This window comes from Thalassophryne amazonica, chromosome 13 (assembly GCF_902500255.1).
Source record: "Thalassophryne amazonica chromosome 13, fThaAma1.1, whole genome shotgun sequence".
NCBI classification, from domain to species: Eukaryota; Metazoa; Chordata; class Actinopteri; order Batrachoidiformes; family Batrachoididae; genus Thalassophryne; species Thalassophryne amazonica.
In genome coordinates this window covers 3,109,320-3,131,523 of record NC_047115.1, presented here as the reverse complement: position 1 = coordinate 3,131,523, position 22,204 = coordinate 3,109,320, and the positions used below count along the sequence as shown (strand labels likewise).

Below are 22,204 nucleotides of genomic sequence, written 5' to 3'. Positions count from 1 at the left end.
CTGTATTTGTCTTTCTGATGCCTGATTCTGTTTTTTTCTCTCTGTCTGAGGTGCGGCTCCATCCAGAGATGGGTGTGGTATCTGTCCTGTACACCAGCAACATTTCTTGTATATTTGTTTTGTGAATTATTCTGTAATTTGTGTCTGTATCATGGCCCAAGCAGAGGGTCACCCCTTTGAGTCTGGTCTGCTTGAGGTTTCTTCCTCAGAGGGAGTTTTTTCTTACCACTGTTGCTCTGGGGGTTGGTAAGGTTAGACCTTACTTGTGTGAAGTGCCTTGAGGCAACTCTGTTGTGATTTGGCACTATATAAAGGAAAATAAATTGCAAGCGAATTGAAATTAAATTATTTCTGAGCTCTGGACATGGAGGGACTGTGTGTTTGTAATTCCTAAATGTTTTGAGTTAAAGCTGAGGATACTTTTAGTCAGAGTTGGTCCAAACACTTATGAACACGACCCAGTTTCCACATTGACCCAGGTTTCAGACTTTGCTCAGGTCTAGTTTACAGACATACGGCGAGCGGAAAGAGCCCAGGTACAAACTCCCATCATGCTCATGAGCCTCGCTGATGTAAGCCGCCACCAGGCCGTTGGGGTCGTGTAAGCTCCGCCTACAGATGTTGCCATCGTGAAGCTCGGCCACCAGACTGTAACGAGGGATGAACTTCATCATGACCTCCTGACTGAAGATCTGAGGAGAAGCAGAGAATCCGTTAATGTGATCAGATTAAACGCTGACCTTTGTGACCTCTGGCCATTTCTGAATCATCTTATTGGTGAACGCCTGAGATGTCATCAGGAAAATCACTGCAGATGATCTCAGGCACAACATTTTACAAACTGATGATCTTATTTCTGGTTTACAAGCAAACTGTGATGTTAAATATGGAAAAAAGGGACCATCAGAGAGCAGGGCCCAGATCAGGCGGCTCTTTGATAAAACGCTGCACATGAGTCATACTAAAAGTACACATATGAACAAAGACAAAAATGGCATTAAAATCACACACACACACACACACACACACACACACACACACACACACACACACACACACACACACACACACACACACACACACACACACACACACACACACACACACACACACAGTGGTGGGCACAGCTAACCAAAACATTAGCTTCGATAACAATTAATACGCTAACTGAAAAGTTAAGTTTTATAAAGCTAAACCGATAAATCCCTAGAAAAAAATTTAGCGGAAGTTACAGATAAAAGCTAAACTGATAACTTTCAATACGTCTACTGCCAGTAGAAGTCCAGCTGAACCTGCTATCTTCTTCTGTGGGACAGCAGCCTTCAGCACTGACAGGCTGAACGTCTCTAACAAATAGTAGTGCTGAGGGCGGGGCTTTGTTACAAACCAGAAAGCAGGCATTCATATTTAAAAAGAGTGGTTTGGGCTAACAGCCAATCAGTGCCTGAAGTCAGGGGCCACTGGCTCCGTATGGCACATCAGTGGGCAGAATAAATTAAAGTAATTCAAGATTTGTAATGTTCTGCAATCTACTGTAAAAGACACAACTTGAGGCAATTTAACTTGAATATGATGCATATTTCTGTTACATTTCATGTCATTTTATGTTATGCATAGGTCATAAATAATGTTTAAAAGATTAAAGTCACATTAATATTTGATGGACATACCATTTGCTCCTTTCTTCAAAACTGACACACAGTAGCTTTAATCCAGTGAGACAGAGAGCTGTGACTCACAATTTAACTATCAGGCATGGCACAAACTGTATGGACACAACTGACAGAGTTCAAAAGAGGTTTAATGAGTAGAAAAGGCAGGTGTTCAGTACAGGGGTGGGCTAACTCGAGGTCAAAAGCAGGCAAAGTCAAAACACCGACAAGCAAACATGACAAAACTAAGCACGGGACGGAGGCTGGAAAGTGACACAAAATCAACAACCTGGCAGCGAGACTGTGAGGGTTTAAATAAGGAGCAGACTAATCAAGGTGAGATGAGGTGCAGTTGTGTGGAAGGGGGCGTGGCCAGGGTACACAAAGGTAAGTGCAAGAGAGTGAAGTGAGAAGAAAAGCAAAGCGGACTGGGGCAAGATAATGATGGACAGAAAAAACCTGAAGATTCAGAACCTGGGGGCCAAAGAGAACCCAAAATGTAGGACGTGAACCATCATGGGCAGGAGCAAGGGATTAACACTGTGACACAGTGTAAATGTAAACTGACGCACGGCAGCTTTAATCCAGTGAGACAGAGAGCTGCGTCTCACAATTTAACACTGTGACACAGTGTAAATTAGGGATGGGTATTGATAAGATTTTAATCGATATAGATTCCGCTTGTCGATCCGATTCCTTATTGATACCTCTTGTGAATTTTCTGTGTACTGAAAGTAGGCTTTACAGGTTTTCTATGTCAACAACATTTTAAATTGGTCACTGGATCCTTGATCTCTGGACATAAATAAAATAAATAAAATCTGTAGCTTTTGTTGTCAGCATTTCATTTCAGACATTCTGGCATGAACGTCTCTCCGTACCTCTGAGCTGAGCTCAGCCGGCTGCTGCACGTCAGCGCAGGACGTCTCGTTTTGGAAGGAAAAAATCATTTTGATCAACTGCACTTTGTTTGTATTCCAACATTTGGAAAGAGGTGTCATTTGATTTAAACTGTGTTTCTCTTTGAATTTATTAATTCCAACTGGACTTTATCTTTCTAACTTGACTCGTCAGAGAGCCGCACAGTGTTTGGAGCTGTGTGAACAGAACGGAGGACGATTCTCGTTTCTTTCTCCCAACAAGACAGGAGTCCCAGTTAGTAACTTTAATCCACACAAAAGTGACTCACGATTGACATATTCAGGGATGAAAGTGGTGAAAAACAAAAAAAAGCTGAGCTGAAACCCAAAATTACCCCCAACACCACCTGCATGAAAATGTTTGATTTCTAGAAGCTCTGAAATGCAATCTGGGACTATTCCAGACAATAAACTGCAGTGAGTGCAGCATCCACTTAGTGAGAAAAAAAACCTTATTCAAATTCATTCCAGTAGTATTCTGTTCTTACTAGGATGCAGCAGTTTTCTAGTTTGGCAGATAGTTCTGGAGGAAATCACTGAAGAAATTAACAAACTGAAAATATGGTTTGACCGAAACAAACTGTCATTAAACTTAAATAAGACAGGGATGAAATGGAGGTGGAAGAGTCACTAGGTGTTCACAGGAAACAATTATTTATTTCTGTATGTATTTATTTATGACCATTGTTAGTTGGTTTTATATTTTCTGTTGTGTTTTGTTTCATCAGGTTCTTTTTGTGTCTCTCTAAAATTGTATTGTAGTATTGTTAGTTATGAGTTATTATTACTGTTATTGTTGTGTTGCTATTATTATTAATATATGAACAAAAATAAATAAAAAAATTACAATTCGACTCTTTTATGACAACTAACGCTGAGCCATTAATTATTATACAGAAAACAAATGCACACAAACATGCTGAGATGTGAACAGCTTTTTGCTAACGTTAACATTAAAAATGCCATAGACATGCTAACGTGTTAGCATCTGTCCCGTTTTTAAGTTATAAAATACATCTATCAACTGTTTCAGAAGACGGTAACAGGTCAGTTTAACATAAAAAGATAAATAATACTCACAGACATGATCTTTAGGATTTTAGCGGGGAAAAATTCAGATAAAGCAAAATAAAACAATGAATCAACGAAGCAATAGACTGAAGCACTGGTTCAAGGTTAAAAGCAAAGTTGCGCTGCAGAAACGGTTGATTACAGACCCGCTGCAGTGTCTGTAATCAATGTAGAAAAATGACTGTTTTCCTGACAAACACCCCCCTAAACAACAGCCACTCTCAAGGACCGATAAGGGAATTGTTGTCGATGTCGGTGGATCGAATCATTTCTTAACGATACCCGAAAGGAAACAGTTCCCTATACCCATCCCTAGTGTAAATGTAAACTGACACACAGTGGCTTTAATCCAGTGAGGCAGAGAGCTGTGTCTCACAATTTAACACTGTGATCCAGAGTGTAAACTGACACACAGTGGCTTTAATCCAGTGAGGCAGAGAGCTGTGTCTCACAATTTAACACTGTGATCCAGAGTGTAAACTGACACACAGTGGCTTTAATCCAGTGAGGCAGAGAGCTGTGTCTCACAATTTAACACTGTGATCCAGAGTGTAAACTGACACACAGTGGCTTTAATCCAGTGAGGCAGAGAGCTGTGTCTCACAATTTAACACTGTGATCCAGAGTGTAAACTGACACACAGTGGCTTTAATCCAGTGAGGCAGAGAGCTGTGTCTCACAATTTAACACTGTGATCCAGAGTGTAAACTGACACACAGTGGCTTTAATCCAGTGAGGCAGAGAGCTGTGTCTCACAATTTAACACTGTGATCCAGAGTGTAAACTGACACACAGTGGCTTTAATCCAGTGAGGCAGAGAGCTGTGTCTCACAATTTAACACTGTGATCCAGAGTGTAAACTGACACACAGTGGCTTTAATCCAGTGAGGCAGAGAGCTGTGTCTCACAATTTAACACTGTGATCCAGAGTGTAAACTGACACACAGTGGCTTTAATCCAGTGAGGCAGAGAGCTGTGTCTCACAATTTAACACTGTGATCCAGAGTGTAAACTGACACACAGTGGCTTTAATACACTTTTCTGTCATCTTGCCAGTTTTGTTTTTTGTTTCAACATTTATGAGCGGGATTACGTTAATTTTTTTTTTTTTTTTGAACAATATAAACCCTTTAATAATTGTCTTATTTGAAGAAGCGCTGAACCTGGACTGGTTTCATTGCAAAGGATAAAATCTGGATGAAAAACTTTCTGAATGATAGTTTTTCACTTTCCTGTTTCACTGAGCTGAAGATGTTCGTTTGTGATCGTTATGATGGTGCAAACTCCACTGATCACACAGATGACCATGTGATCGTCTGTAAACAGGAACCAGTTCCACATGAAAACTAACTTGTTTTCATGTGGGACTGTGTGAACTCCTTCCTCCTCTCAATATCAATGGAGCTTTATTGATAAGGGAAACATACATTTACAGTGTCGAAGCAAGTGTTACATAGAACAAAAAATAAAAAAAATTAAGAAGCTGTACATACAGTTAATATTCTACAGTAAATGTTTGTGAACGCAGCTCCAGTTTAGAAACATATAATAAAGAGAGAAAATGTGACAAAGATGACAGTGTTTTAGGTTTGTTTTCTTTATTTATTTTTCATGCGTTTGCTTTGTTTTTGTGATCCTGGGAATGTGCAGTTTCTATAACTTGACCTTTGAACTTACCCAGCAGCCCCTGCGGCGGTTAAACTCAAAACTGGCTTATCATGACCTGCTCTCTCTCTCCCTGCTCCCCCACCACCAGCTCATACCATCTTTGTTGCTTTCTTCTCCTTCGTGCAAACTGGAAACATGAAGCCTTTAAACTGTAAAATAAACTTAATGTCTGAATTCAACAGCAGCTACAGACACAGGAGGAGCACTGGAATTCACTCAGACTGAGAAAAGCAGGAGTGATGGCCAAGTGGTTAATGTGCTTGGTTTCAGTGCAGAAGGTTCCGGTTCAAATCCCACCCCTGCCACATTTCTCCATGTAATGTGGAGTTGCGTCAGGAAGGGGATCCGGTGTAAAACCTGTGCCAATTCAACATGCAGATCCACCTTGGATTTGCTGTGGCGACCCCGAGTGCAAACAAGGGAGCAGCCAAAGGGACTTTCTCACTCAGACTGAGAAAGACGCTGCTTTCAGCTGTGTCATGTTCCACTCTGAGCTGCCGTTACACAGCGCTGTGGCCTCACGGAAAGCTAAGGTCGCCGACTGGCAGGGCTGGTATGATTTAAAACAGCCAATTTACATCGCTGTAAAAAAAAAAAAAAAAAAAAAATTAAAAAACTTTGTTAACTGACAATGGTTTTCTGAAGTGTTCCTGAGCCCACGCAGTAAGATACTTTACACAATGATATCAGTTTTTAATGCAGTGCCGCCTGAGGGATCAAAGGTCACGGGCATTCAATGTTGGTTTTCAGCCTTGCTGCTTACATGTAGAAAGTTCTCCAGATTCTCTGAATCTTCTGATTATATTATGGACTGTAGATGATGGAATCCCTAAATTCCTTGCAACTGAACATTGAGAAACATTGTTCTTAAACTGTTAAACTGTTTTTTTTCACACAGTTGTTCACAAAGTGGTGATCCTCACCCCATCTTTGCTTGTGAACAGCTGAGACTTTTGGGGATGCTCCTTTTATACCCAATCATGACACTCACCTGTTTCCAATTATGGTAGGTGTTGTTTGAGTATTCATCAACTTTCCCAGTCTTTTGTTGCTCCTGTCCCAACTTTTTTGAAACCTGTTGCAGGCATCCATTTCAAAATGAGCAAATATTTGCACAAAAACAATAAAGTTTATCAGTTTGAACATTAAATATCTTGTCTTTGTGGTGTATTCAATTGAATATAGGTTGAAGAGGATTTGAAAATCATTGTATTCTGTTTTTATTTACATTTTACACAATGTCCCAACGTCATTGGAATTGGGGTTGTATAAATGACCATCACCAGATCAATACCACATATTAATGATAAATATCACCAGACCAAGTGAATTCTAAATAAAGTGTGAAATGCCATCACCAGAATGCAGCTCTTTCAAACGCCACCAGTTCTAACTAATAAAAATCATAACCACTGTACAGTGTTTAGCACAGTGCTTTAATCCAACCTCAAAATATTTTATTTCACAAAATATCTTGTCATTTTTGAGTGGTTTATCTATTAAAGAGTAAAAACTGAAGGAAATCCATTTTAAGGCCTGAAAGAAGTTTCTGTAGGAAGCATTTGACCATAAGGTCCAGTGGGAGGGGAAGTGTTAGCTTTTAAATACTTGAAAGACACTAGCCTCATGGAGAGGATTTAGTGCTGCTGTAACGGACTGAGGCAGCAGGTGGCAACAATAAGGATGCTGCCTGCCGTTAAACACCATAGAAGAAGAGAGGGGTGTGCTTGATTTACTGCACAGGGACACGTTTTGAGGAGCACATTTCGTGCACATTCAGTGGCGGCTCCAGAGATTGTTTTCTGCAGGTGCTGTGGATGAGCTTGGCATTTTTATGAGGGTGCTATGGGCTAAGAATATTCCCTGGCCTCAGAAATCTTCATCTTCATCTGCAAGGCAAGCATCTGCTCCAAGATGTCATCCAATTTGTGTCTGAGTTCAAGAGTCATCGCAGTCTGAGAATGCACTGCCTTGCCAACCTCGTTAATCATGACGGACAAGCGAGGGGCTGTGGTTCTAGATGCCACTGTCTTGCCAATTTTCCGGTAGATCAGGGCAGCACATAAGCCAGAAAGTACCAGCCCTGATACCACAAGACCAAATATGAATAAATCCCCGACGTCCTCAACGGAGAAAGGCACAAAGCATGCAACACGCCAAGACTTCCAGGAGTCGAGAACATAGCCTGCAGGATACGTTCCATCTGGGCAGGTAGGATCCCCCAATCATGACCTTCTTGTAGAAAAGATGGTGTCAATAGTGTTCAGAGACCAGCTGATCAATTCCATGGTTAATCCAATAGCAGTCCAATAGATCCAGTATTCAATATAATTTGAGGAATTCACAGTCTGGTAAAGTAGGGACTTGAAGGTTAAAGCAGTAAACAGAGATAAGGGACAGTGGAGGAGATGCAACTGCCCTCGTCAGAGTCCCAAGCTGAATGATGATGAAGGAGATTATCCCTCTTTTGTTCTGGACGAGGAACCAAAGCAGGTGGGTCCACCGACGTGCACACAGATCTCCACAGCTTCTGTTTGCAGTTTCTTGAGGACTCAGACGCTATGAGCTCTGTCCCAGCACCGAGTCCTGGAACTCAGAGATGCAGACACACACTGCTCCAGCTGTGGCTCAAGGCACGTTTGGTTTAAAGCGTCAAGATCGTTAGCTTCGGTTTTGTTAAGTTCCTCTTTCGTCCCATTTGTGCTCTTGCTTCGCAGGCTATTCGGTGATAAAGCTCTTTCATCCACCTTTTCCCAATGAATTGTGACTTTTTTACTTTTTCTCTTCGTTCAGGAAACGTCGTGTGCCGTGTGACTGGGCCATTAATCCGCACAAAAGTGACTCACGATTGACATATTTTAATGACTTTGAAAGGGGTTAAAAAGCGGACTTGTCACTTTTGAAGAGGAGTGAAGCAAAGAACCAATGAAGCAGTGGATCGGAGCACTGCTTCATTGGTTCAAGCTTCAAAGCATAGCCGTGCTGCAGAAATGTTTGATTACAGAGCCGCTGCAGGGTCTGTAAGCAACGTAGAGAAATTATCATTTTCCCAACAAACACCCTCAACCCTTAAAACAACGGCCACCCTGAAGGACCAATAAGGGAAACGTTAAGCAAAAAGGCTATTGATGTTGGTGGATCAAATAATTTCTTAACGATTCTCAAAAAGAACCGGTTCTCAATACTCATCCCTATCTGCATCTTAGTCTTTTTATTCTATTTTATTATTTTTATTTTGGTTTTATTCTATTCTGCCGACTGTTTTAATCTTAAGATTTTCTGTTTTTATTCTCTTGTTGATCCTTGGTTTTATTTTATTTTTCCTGTAGCACTGTGAGATTTTTATTAATAAAAGGTGCATTATAAATTAAATGTATTAATATTATTATCATGACATTGTTGAACGTGATGTCACTGAACGCCACGTTACACTCATTTTGTGTAAAACAATTAGTTCTGTTGATGAATGTTTATTTTCTTTTCTGAGTGAAATACTTATCTAATCACATAAATCTGAAAATGCCAGAACTGTCTTACTGTGGAAAAGTGAAAGGATGATGTCATCGCCCCGCCTCTGTCATTTTACAGTGTAATTTAGCATATTGTTATTTTTTTTCTTCTTGTTGGTATTGCGAGCACGGCGTCCTCCAGCTCAGTCTGAGAAACTCACCCAGAGCAGACAAACACCGAGGGACTTCTTAAAAAAAGCTAAAAAAAAAACAACAAAAAAAAAACAAACCTTTAACAAGTAAGTTCCGTCATAACGAATTAACGCATTTCTAGACCTCATCTTTCAAAACAAGTGTCATGTGGGGAACAGTTTTCATCTGTGATGATGAATCCTGTCAAGAGGTCAGATTAAAAGACTTTAATCTGTGAGCTGGCTTCTTAAGTGTTAGGTTTCGTTGTTAGCCCCACGTCTTCTCCATTTTTTGTAGAATCGTTACAACGCTACATACAGGCCTGGCATGTGTACTACAGCATTTTCACGTGGTTTCATTGGATCTGTGAGAACGGAGATATTTCTTGAATCAAACACTTTTTCAAAATTACAAAGAAAAAGAGTATATAGGAGAAGTTCAGTTACATTGTGGACAAGGCCTTAAAAACATGGGATGAAATTAAATTAATATAATAAATGAGGAATTATATTCTTGGGGGTGCTACGACAAATCCAGGGGCGCTCTAGCACCCACTAGCGCCCCCTGGCACTGCCCATGGTCAAAATAAAGCCATAAAATATATCTATTTTTTTAGGTTCGTGGTTTCATATGACGATATAAAAGGAACATGGAATTTCAAATTTCAATTTAATTTCAATTTATTTTCATTTATATAGCGGCAAATCACAACAGAGTTGCCTCAAAGCGCTTCACACAGGTAAGGTCTAACCTTACCAACCCCCAGAGCAACAGTGGTAAGGAGAAACTCCCTCTGAGGAAGAAACCTCAAGCAGACCAGACTCAGGGGTGACCCTCTGCTTGGGCCATGATAGAGACACAAATTACAGAACAATTCACGGACAAATATACAAGAAATGCTATTGGCACACAGGACAGGAGGATCGCCAACACGAATACAACTCCCATCTCTGGATGGAGCTGCACCTTAAACAGAGAGAAAAAACAGAATCAGGCATCAGAAAGACAAAAAATACTGTATAATTTGCCAGCATTAAACAACAAGAAAAACAGAGAAATACTAAGGTGATCACCGGCCACTAGCCCTAAACTTCACTAAAAGACCCAGAATTTAGGTAAAGTTGAGGACGCGGCACGCTCCAATTACTAATAAATGAATTAAAAGAGTAAAAAGCGTAAAACAAAACTGTACCAGTATGCTAGCCATATGAAAGGGAAAACAAGTGCGTCTTAAGTCTGGACTTGAAAGTCTCCACAGAATCTGACTGTTTTATTGATGCAGGGAGATCATTCCACAGAACAGGGGCACGATAAGAGAAAGCTCTGTGACCTGCAGACTTCTTATTCACCTTAGGGACACAAAGTAGTCCTGCACCCTGAGAACGTAAAGCCCGGGCCGGTACGTAAGGTTTAATTAGGTCAGCTAGGTAGGGAGGTGCCAGTCCATGAATAATTTTATAGACTAGTAACAGAACCTTAAAATCTGATCTCACTGGGACAGGAAGCCAGTGAAGAGATGCCAAAATGGGTGTAATGTGGTCGAACTTTCTGCTTCGTGTCAAAAGTCTGGCTGCAGCATTTTGAACCATTTGGAGAGCTCTAATGCTGGACTGTGGTAAACCAGAAAATAGAACATTGCAGTAGTCCAATCTAGAAGAGATAAATGCATGGATCAGCGTCTCAGCATCAGCCATAGACAGGATGGAACGAATCTTCGCTATATTTCGCAGGTGGAAGAAAGCAGTCCTAGTAATATTTCTAATGTGGAGGTCAAAGGACAACGAAGGATCAAAAATTATCCCAAGGTTCCTCACTTTGTCAGTGTGATGTATGACACACGAGCCGAAGCTGAGCGTTAACTGGTCAAATTGATGCCGATGTCTCACTGGACCAAGAACCATCATTTCAGTCTTAGAGTTTAAAAGTAGGAAGTTTATAGACATCCAACTTCTCACTGATGCAAGGCAATCTTCCAAGGATTTTGTGTGAATGAGATTACCAGCAGTTATCGGCATGTATAACTGAGTATCATCTGCATAGCAGTGAAAGGTAATCCCAAAGCACCGCAATATGTGCTCAAGGGGTGTTGCATAAAGGGAGAAAAGCAGGGGGCCTAAGAAAGACCCCTGTGGAACCTCAAATTTCATGTCACTAAGGTTAGAGGTAGTGTTACTGTACAAAACACAGTGAGAATGACTGATCAAGTATGACGTCAGCCATGCAAGGGCACTCCCAGTAATCCCAAAATGATTTTCTAACCTATCAAGTAGAATATGATGATCCACAGTATCAAACGCAGCACTGAGATCTAACAGCAAAACGGAAACTAATTTTGATGAAAATCCATAAAGAAACGGAGGTTTTGCAACCAGGTGGTTTCAAATTGACAAACAAAGACAGTGGCTGAAGACATTAAATCCACTAAACATTTCACTCATGGTGACTTAAGTCACTCATGGTAATACCTTGAAGATGAGTTTCTTGATCCAGGGTCTTTGGGACAAGAAGTCCAGCATGGAGAACCCGGGGTTTGGCCTCACAGCTGCCATGGTGACCCAGTAACCCCCAGTAGAACTTGGACGGATGTTGTCAGGGAAACCAGGCAGGTTGTCCATGAAGGTGTCCATCCCGCCTTTATTCAGACCAGCCACGTGAACCCTGGACACATGCAGATGGTTCAGAAGCGAATCAGAACCGTCTTGTATTTCTCAGATAAAGACTTTATGATGTAAAGTTTTTTGTCCACAGGAATTAAATCAATATTTTAAATTATGGATATAAAACCACACAAACAAAGCAACAGAAGTTATTCAACGTTCATTGAGAGCACACACTTCAGCCGGCGAGCTGCTGGAGACCCGTTACAGCTTCCAGCCGTCATCACCGTGCCATCATCAAGATTTATGGAAACGAGGAAGTTTATTTTTGTAAATTTGATGCTGAAATCCAAAAAGCCCCTGAAGGACTGAAGCGCACCTGCGGATCCGGGCCATGGTGGTCTCTGCGACCAGCACAGACTCTTCCTCTGGAAGCAGCTGGATGCCGTTTGGGAATCGAAGGTTCTCCATCAGCACAGTCACCTCGCGGCTGTCCATGTCATACTCCAACACCCTGAACCACATCATGGTTAGTGGCCAATCTAGGTACTGCAGGACACACTATGAGGCATCTGTCACAGTTTCTAGGCTCCTTCCACAGACCGTAGAAAAGCTGCTGCACAAACTGTTTCTTGCACAAGCTGTGTGTGTGTGTGTGTGTGGGGGGGGTGTCAGACTTTTGGTTTTGGTGGGAGGAGCCAGCAGGTTCCAGGTTGGATTAAAATTTATGAGCATTCCAAAATGTCCTAAACAGTGGTTATGATGTCATCACCATCAAGAAATGCTTTACAGCTGATTGGTTTTTTATGCTCATAGGGGGTCGTTTTGACCGTTGGGGTTTTTTATAATTATTGTATGGCCTTGCCTTACAATATGGAGCGCCTCGGGGCAACTGTTTGTTGTGATTTGGCGCTATATAAGAAAAAAGTTGATTGATTGATTGATTGATGTCTGGGAACTAAAGCCTGATTTGACCAAATCCGGCAAGTATGCTGAATAACTGTGAGACTGCTGATTGGTCAGGACTGACTATGACATCATCAACCACAAATAACTAGGGATGGGTATCGAGAACGGGTTCCTTTTGGAGACCGTTAAGAAATGATTCAATCCACCGACATCAATAACCTTTTTGCTTAACGATTCCCTTATTGCTCCTTCAGAATGGCCGTTGTTTTTGGGGGTGTTTGTCAGGAAAATGATAATTTCTCTACACTGATTACAGACCCTGCAGCGGGTCTGTAATCAACTTTCCTACAGCACAGCTTTGCTTTGAACCATGAACCAATCGAAGCAGTGATTTTGAGATCAAAGCAGTGCTTCAATCTACTGCTTCTTTGATTAATTGTTTTATTTTGCTTTATCTTAATTTTTCCCCACTAAAACCCTAAAGATCATATGTCTGTGAGTATTATTTACCTTTTTTATGTTAAACCGACCTGTTATGGTTTTCTGAAACAGTTGATACATGTATTTTATAACTTAAAAACGGGACCGATGCTAACACGTTACCATGTCTACGGAGTTTTCAATGTTAAAGTTAGCATTAAGCTGTTCGCATCTCAGCACGTTTTTGTGCATTTGTTTTCTGTATAATAATTAATGGCTCAGTGTTTGTTGTCGTAAAAGAGTCAAATGTATTACAAATTGTAATATTTTTTACATTTATTTTGTTTATATGTTGCAGGGGTGGTGGCCAAGTGGTTAATGCGCTTGGTTTCAGTTCAGAAGGTTCCGGGTTCAAAACCCACCCCTGCCACATTTCTCCATGTAATGTGGAGTTGCGTCAGGAAGGGCATCCGGCGTAAAACGTGTGCCAATTCAACATGCAGATCCACCTTGGATTTGCTGTGGCGACCCCGAGTGCAAACAAGGGAACAGCCGAAGGGACTTACTATTTTTGTTTATATGTTAATAATAATAATAGCAACAACAACAATAGTAGTAATAACTAATAATGCTATAATACAATTTTACAGAAAGAGGCAAAAAGAACCTGATAAAACAAAACAGCAGAAAAGATAAAACCAACTAACAATGAACATAAATAAATACATACATATAGAAATAAGTGTTTCCTGTGAACACCTAGTGACTCTTCCACCTCCACTTCATCCCTGTCTTATTTAAGTTTAATGACAGTTTGTTTCGGTCAAACCATATTTTCAGTTTGTTAATTTCTTCAGTGATTTCCTCCAGAACTATCTGCCAAACTAGAAAACTGCTGCATCCTAGTAAGAACAGAATACTACTGGAATGAATTTGAATAAGGTTTTTTTTTCTCACTAAATGGATGCTGCACTCACTCCAGTTTATCATCTGGAATAGTCCCAGATTGCATTTCAGAGCTTCTAGAATTCAAACATTTTCATGCAGGTGGTGTTGGGGGTAATTTTGGGTTTCAGCTTTTTTTGTTTTTCACCACTTTCATCCCTGAATATGTCAATCGTGAGTCACTTTTGTGTGGATTAAAGTTACTAACTGGGACTCCTGTCTTGTTGGGAGAAAGAAACGAGAATCGTCCTCCGTTCTGTTCACACAGCTCCAAACACTGTGCGGCTCTCTGACGAGTCAAGTTAGAAAGATAGAATCCAGTTGGAATTAATAACTTCAAAGAGAAACACAGTTTAAATCAAATGACACCTCTTTCCAGATGTTGGAATACAAACAAACTGTAGTCAATCTAAACATTTTTTCCTTCCAAAACGAGACGTCCTGCGCTGACGCGCAGCAGCCGACTGAGCTCAGCTCAGAGGTACGGAGAGACATTCATGCCAGAATGTCTGAAAGGAAATGCTTTTGACAAAAAACTACAGATTTTATTTATTTTTATTTATGTCCAGAGATCAAGGATCCAGTGACCAATTTCATATTTATTTACTTTTAAGACTCAATAAAATACATAGAAAACCTGTAAAGCCTACTTTTAGTACACAGAAAATTCACAAGAGGTATCAATAAGGGAATCGATAAGGAAATGGATCAATAAGCAGAATCGATAGATAAAATCTTATCAATACACATTCTTACAAATAAGTGATTTCTTATTTTTTATAAAGTACCGTCCATCAGCAGTGGCCTCCATGATGAGGTACAGGTAGTCTCTGCGCTGCCACCTGCTGCTGGAGTCGGTGAAATACACCTTCTTGCCATCCTGCGTCACTGTCAAGTCGTTGATGAATGACAGCTTCCGGCCAGCGATCACCTGACCACCCGACACCAGCTTTACCGCCTCACCTGAAGAAAAGAGGGGGCGGAGCTAAGACTGAAAGCTAAAGCAGATAACCAGACAGACCCAAAAGACCCCAAAATAAAAAGCTGCACTACACAGCTACTCCAATCACAACCATAGAGTCTGAGTGTCTTGGTGGCTTCCCTCACTAGTCTCCTTGCAAGGTCACTCACTGTTTGAGAACCACCTCCTCCAGACAGGTTTTCTGTACAGTACCACACTGTGTTTCTTAATGACTGATGGAAATGAAGACCAAGAAAAACTTCATCCCCTGACTGTAAAAAAAAAACAAAGGCTGGGAAAATTTATATTTGGATTCACAACAATTCATAGACTTAATCTGTGCATTTATGTACTGTCTCTGAAATAATGGATTGTTTACTGTCCAAATACCTTGGAACCCAACTGCATTTGTGTTTAGTGTCTTTAGCATGGCTAACACTAGCTTCATATGATGTAATGCTAACATGGCTAACACTAGCTTCATAAGATGTAATGCTAACATGGCTAACACTAGCTTCATATGATGTAATGCTAACATGGCTAACACTAGCTTCGTAAGATGTAATGCTAACATGGCTAACACTAGTTTCATATGACTGAATGCCAGTGTGGCTAATACTAGCTTCATATGAGATGATGCTAATGTGGCTAACAGTGTAGCACCTGCCTGTGGTGGGGTTGACCTCGAACAGGCCCAGATATGCGTCAGCGACAAATAAGGTGCCATTTGGTCCAACTCTGACCCCCAGTGGCCTCCCACAGCTGGTTTCATCCTCTCTGGATCCTAAATGACAAAAACACTTGATTCATGTCCTCCACTGAGGGCCTCAAGCCAAACATTCACAAAGCCGCAAAACATAAACTGAACTATGGGCCGAAGGACAGAAGTTCACTGGATCCACTGAATATTACCTCCAAGGAGGCAGAAGAATTAACTCATTCTCAATTAAAATACAGATGAAGTTTAATCTTAGATTTAATGAACAAAATCAAATTATTCCAGGTTTAAAAAAAGTAAGAAGAGCCTGATAAGAATGAGCCCTGTGGCCTTCTGACTTCTTTTTCAGCTTTGGGACACAGTCCTTTAAGGTACGTAAGGCTTTATGATGCATGATAGTGTTTCATACATTAACACAGACAGCAATATGACGTTAGCATTAAGCTAACACAAGGAACATCAGCAGAAACGTTTTGAACCATTTAAAGGTTACAACTCTTAAAGTTAAGATACAATAAGGTGTGTGTGTGTGTGTGCACTTCATGGAGATACTTAAAATAAAACTGTTCAGTAAAGTGGGCGGTCCTTAAAGGTCTCTGTGAAACGTGATCCCACTTATTTCGGGTATCCAGTTCAAATCTTATTCTGACTCTGCCTCCGGCCTCACAGTCATGGGGGCGTCACGCCAGCCGTGTGTAAACAGGAAACTCAGTTCAGGTCTGAACTCGTCGCTGCTGCAAACTGACACCTTCTGTTTTCCTGAGTTTCTTCACAGCGGTTGTGAAACAGATCAAAGTCCACATGAAGCAACAAACGGACTTTAACTGCCCACAGCAGTACAGCACTTTGCTCAACTCCACGAAATCAACAGTCTCACTTTTACTGTTTATTCTGCTCTGAACTAAATACAAAATACAATTTATAGTGATTCTGACATTTACGTTGACTTTTATTTCAAATCTTTAATAATAATAACAATAATAAAAACAACAATAATAATAATATCTTTAATAATAATAACATAATATTAATCTTTCCATTAATCTTTCTTTAACTTCTGGATCTATTCCTAAATGTTTCAAATCTGCAGTAATTAAACCATTACTTAAGAAACCTAATCTTGACCCTAGTGTATTGACAAACTATCAGCTGATATCAAATCTATCATTTTTCTCTAAAATTCTGGAAAAAGTGGTGTCACAGCAGCTCGTAGACTATCTTACTGAGAATAATCTCTTTGAGCCACTGCAGTCTGCTTTTAGAAAATATCATTCCACAGAGACGGCTCTCACTAAAGTGGTGAATGAGCTTCTGCTTACAATGGATTCAGACACCACTACGGTTCTGTTGCTGTTAGATCTCAGTGCTGCATTTGATACTGTGGATCATCATATTCTACTTGATAGGCTGGAAAATCATTTTGGGATTACTGGGAGTGTCCTTGCATGGCTGACGTCATACTTGACCAGTCGTTCTCACTGTGTTTTGTACAGTAACACTACCTCTAACCTTAGTGACATGAAATTTGGGGTTCCACAGGGGTCTGTCTTAGGCCCCCTGCTTTTCTCCCTTTATATAGCACCCCTTGGGCACATATTGTAGCGTTTTGGGATTACCTTTCACTGCTATGCTGCAGATGATACTCAGTTATACATGCCGATAACTGCTGGTAATCTCGTTCACATAAAATCCTTAGAAGATTGGCTTGGATTTCTGGTAACTTCCTACTTTTAAACTCTGATAAGACTGAAATGATGGTTCTTGGTCCATTGAGACGTCAGCAGCAATTTGACCAGTTAACGCTCAGCCTCGGCTCATGTGTCATAATCACACTGACAAAGTGAGGAACCTTGGGGTAATTTTTTATCCTATGTTGTCCCTTTGACCTCCACATTATATTACTAGGACTGCTTTCTTCCACCTGCGAAATATAGCAAAGATTCGTCCCATCCTGTCTATGGCTGATGCTGAGACCCTGATCCATGCGTTTATCTCTTCCAGATTGGACTACTGCAATAACTTGCAGTATCTTGTGAAGGTTAGGGCTAGTGGCCGGTGATCACCTTAGTATTATTTCTGTTTTTCTTGTTGTTTAATGCTGACAAATTATACTCTATTTCTTGTCTTTCTGATGCCTGATTCTGTTTTTTCTCTCTGTTTAAGGTGCAGCTCCATCCAGAGATGGGAGTTGTATTTGTGCTGGAGACCCTCCTGTTCTGTGCACCAACAGCATTTCCTGTATATTTGTTTTGTGAACTGTTCTGTAATTTATGTCTGTATCATGGCCCAAGCAGAGGGTCACCCCTTTGAGTCTGGTCTGCTTGAGGTTTCTTCCTCAGAGGGAGTTTTTTCTTACCACTGTTACCCTGGGGGTTAGTAAGGTTAGACCTTACTTGTGTGAAGCGCCTTGAGGCAACTCTGTTGCGATTTGGCACTAATATATATATATATATATATATATATATATATATATATATATATATATATATATATATATATATATGAAAATTAATTGAAAAAAATAATGTTTTGTTTTTGTTTAGTTATTATTATTACTATTATTTTCTGGTCAAATTCATTTGTTAATTTTCATCCATTCCTGTATTTCAGGTCTGCAACACATTCCCCCCAAAAACGTTGGGACTCTAAAGTGTTTTCCACGTTGTAATGTTGTCCTTCCGTTGAGGACACCAAGCGATGAAGCATCTCAGGTGTTATTTTGTCTCATTCTTCCTGCAACACATGTTATACCCACATGTTATACGCTAGCTTAGCGTAGCTACTAGCTCTTAGCCGATTTAGCATGGCGGCTTCTCCTGTCTCTCCCGCACTTTTCTGCTCTGGGTGTGAAATGTTTAGTTATTCCTCGGCCTCCTTTAGCAGTAATGGTACTTGTAATAAGTGTAGCTTATTCGTAGCTTTGGAGGCCAGGCTGGGCGAATTGGAGACTCGGCTCCGCACCGTGGAAAATTCTACAGCTAGCAAGGCCCCTGTAGTCGGTGCGGACCAAGGTAGCTTAGCCGCCGTTAGTTTCCCCCCTGGCAGATCCCGAGCAGCCGGGAAAGCAGGCCGACTGGGTGACTGTGAGGAGGAAGCGTAGCCCTAAACAGAAGCCCCGTGTACACCGCCAACCCGTTCACATCTTTAACCGTTTTTCCCCACTCGACGATACAACCGCCGAGGATCAAACTCTGGTTATTGGCGACTCTGTTTTGAGAAATGTGAAGTTAGCGACACCAGCAACCATAGTCAATTGTCTTCCGGGGGCCAGAGCAGGCGACATTGAAGGAAATTTGAAACTGCTGGCTAAGGCTAAGCGTAAATTTGGTAAGATTGTAATTCACGTCGGCAGTAATGACACCCGGTTACGCCAATCGGAGGTCACTAAAATTAACATTGAATCGGTGTGTAACTTTGCAAAAACAATGTCGGACTCTGTAGTTTTCTCTGGGCCCCTCCCCAATCAGACCGGGAGTGACATGTTTAGCCGCATGTTCTCCTTGAATTGCTGGCTGTCTGAGTGGTGTCCAAAAAATGAGGTGGGCTTCATAGATAATTGGCAAAGCTTCTGGGGAAAACCTGGTCTTGTTAGGAGAGACGGCAGCCATCCCACTTTGGATGGAGCAGCTCTCATTTCTAGAAATCTGGCCAATTTTCTTAATCCTCCAAACCGTGACTATCCAGGGTTGGGACCAGGAAGCAGAGTTGTAGTCTTACACACCTCTCTGCAGCTTCTCTCCCCCTGCCATCCCCTCATTACCCCATCCCCGTAGAGACGGTGCCTGCTCCCAGACTACCAATAACCAGCAAAAATCTATTTAAGCATAAAAATTCAAAAAGAAAAAATAATATAGCACCTTCAACTGCACCACAGACTAAAACAGTTAAATGTGGTCTATTAAACATTAGGTCTCTCTCTTCTAAGTCCCTGTTGGTAAATGATATAATAATTGATCAACATATTGATTTATTCTGCCTAACAGAAACCTGGTTACAGCAGGATGAATATGTTAGTTTAAATGAGGTCAACACCCCCGAGTCACACTAACTGTCAGAATGCTCGTAGCACGGGCCGGGGTGGAGGATTAGCAGCAATCTTCCATTCCAGCTTATTAATTAATCCAAAACCCAGACAGAGCTTTAATTCATTTGAAAGCTTGTCTCTTAGTCTTGTCCATCCAAATTGGAAGTCCCAAAAACCAGTTTTATTTGTTATTATCTATCGTCCACCTGGTCGTTACTGTGAGTTTCTCTGTGAATTTTCAGACCTTTTGTCCTGACTTAGTGCTTAGCTCAGATAAGATAATTATAGTGGGCGATTTTAACATCCACACAGATGCTGAGAATGACAGCCTCAACACTGCATTTAATCTATTATTAGACTCTATTGGCTTTGCTCAAAAAGTAAATGAGTCCACCCACCACTTTAATCATATCTTAGATCTTGTTCTGACTTATGGTATGGAAATAGAAGACTTAACAGTATTCCCTGATAACTCCCTTCTGTCTGATCATTTCTTAATAACATTTACATTTACTCTGATGGACTACCCAGCAGTGGGGAATAAGTTTCATTACACTAGAAGTCTTTCAGAAAGCGCTGTAACTAGGTTTAAGGATATGATTCCTTCTTTATGTTCTCTAATGCCATATACCAACACAGTGCAGAGTAGCTACCTAAACTCTGTAAGGGAGATAGAGTATCTCGTCAATAGTTTTACATCCTCATTGAAGACAACTTTGGATGCTGTAGCTCCTCTGAAAAGAGAGCTTTAAATCAGAAGTGTCTGACTCCGTGGTATAACTCACAAACTCGTAGCTTAAAGCAGATAACCCGTAAGTTGGAGAGGAAATGGCGTCTCACTAATTTAGAAGATCTTCACTTAGCCTGGAAAAAGAGTCTGTTGCTCTATAAAAAAGCCCTTCGTAAAGCTAGGACATCTTTCTACTCATCACTAATTGAAGAAAATAAGAACAACCCCAGGTTTCTTTTCAGCACTGTAGCCAGGCTGACAAAGAGTCAGAGCTCTATTGAGCTGAGTATTCCATTAACTTTAACTAGTAATGACTTCATGACTTTCTTGCTAACAAAATTTTAACTATTAGAGAAAAAATTACTCATAACCATCCCAAAGACGTATCGTTATCTTTGGCTGCTTCAGTGATGCCGGTATTTGGTTAGACTCTTCTCTCCGATTGTTCTGTCTGAGTTATTCTCATTAGTTACTTCATCCAAACCATCAACATGTTTATTAGACCCCATTCCTACCAGGCTGCTCAAGGAAGCCCTACCATTATTTAATGCTTCGATCTTAAATATGATCAATCTATCTTTGTTAGTTGGCTATGTACCACAGGCTTTTAAGGTGGCAGTAATTAAACCATTACTTAAAAAGCCATCACTTGACCCAGCTATCTTAGCTAATTATAGGCCAATCTCCAACCTTCCTTTTCTCTCAAAAATTCTTGAAAGGGTAGTTGTAAAACAGCTAACTGATCATCTGCAGAGGAATGGTCTATTTGAAGAGTTTCAGTCAGGTTTAGAATTCATCATAGTACAGAAACAGCATTAGTGAAGGTTACAAATGATCTTCTTATGGCCTCGGACAGTGGACTCATCTCTGTGCTTGTTCTGTTAGATCTCAGTGCTGCTTTGATACTGTTGACCATAAAATTTATTACAGAGATTAGAGCATGCCATAGGTATTAAAGGCACTGCGCTGCGGTGGTTTGAATCATATTTGTCTAATAGATTACAATTTGTTCATGTAAATGGGGAATCTTCTTCACAGACTAAAGTTAATTATGGAGTTTCCACAAGGTTCTGTGCTAGGACCAATTTTATTCACTTTATACATGCTTCCCTTAGGCAGTATTATTAGACGGTATTGCTTAAATTTTCATTGTTACGCAGATGATACCCAGCTTTATCTATCCATGAAGCCAGAGGACACACACCAATTAGCTAAACTGCAGGATTGTCTTACAGACATAAAGACATGGATGACCTCTAATTTCCTGCTTTTAAACTCATAAAACTGAAGTTATTGTACTTGGCCCCACAAATCTTAGAAACATGGTGTCTAACCAGATCCTTACTCTGGATGGCATTACCCTGACCTCTAGTAATACTGTGAGAAATCTTGGAGTCATTTTTGATCAGGATATGTCATTCAAAGTGCATATTAAACAAATATGTAGGACTGCTTTTTTGCATTTACGCAATATCTCTAAAATCAGAAAGGTCTTGTCTCAGAGTGATGCTGAAAAACTAATTCATGCATTTATTTCCTCTAGGCTGGACTATTGTAATTCATTATTATCAGGTTGTCCTAAAAGTTCCCTAAAAAGCCTTCAGTTAATTCAAAATGCTGCAGCTAGAGTACTGACGGGGACTAGAAGGAGAGAGCATATCTCACCCATATTGGCCTCTCTTCATTGGCTTCCTGTTAATTCTAGAATAGAATTTAAAATTCTTCTTCTTACTTATAAGGTTTTGAATAATCAGGTCCCATCTTATCTTAGGGACCTCGTAGTACCATATTACCCCAATAGAGCGCTTCGCTCTCAGACTGCAGGCTTACTTGTAGTTCCTAGGGTTGTAAGAGTAGAATGGGAGGCAGAGCCTTCAGCTTTCAGGCTCCTCTCCTGTGGAACCAGCTCCCAATTCAGATCAGGGAGACAGACACCCTCTCTACTTTT

The 22,204-nt window shown here is 40.7% G+C and overlaps 2 protein-coding genes across 2 annotated transcripts in view; one reads left to right on the top strand and one right to left on the bottom strand.

The window, feature by feature from the left end:
* LOC117523317 (cystatin-F) overlaps positions 1-18,243 on the top strand; it is a 67,629-nt gene extending 49,386 nt beyond the window's left edge. The window contains exon 5 of the mRNA XM_034184805.1: positions 18,113-18,243. Within this exon, the coding sequence (XP_034040696.1) occupies positions 18,113-18,151 (39 nt within the window). The 3' untranslated portion in view covers positions 18,152-18,243. The remainder of the gene's footprint in view (positions 1-18,112) is intronic.
* apmap (adipocyte plasma membrane associated protein) overlaps positions 242-22,204 on the bottom strand; it is a 52,720-nt gene continuing 30,757 nt past the window's right edge. Inside the window, exons 5-9 of the mRNA XM_034184803.1 lie at positions 15,452-15,568; positions 14,612-14,786; positions 11,929-12,063; positions 11,418-11,610; positions 242-692 (exon numbers count right to left, since the gene is read on the bottom strand). Of these exons, the coding sequence (XP_034040694.1) occupies positions 483-692; positions 11,418-11,610; positions 11,929-12,063; positions 14,612-14,786; positions 15,452-15,568 (830 nt within the window). The 3' untranslated portion in view covers positions 242-482. The remainder of the gene's footprint in view (positions 693-11,417; positions 11,611-11,928; positions 12,064-14,611; positions 14,787-15,451; positions 15,569-22,204) is intronic.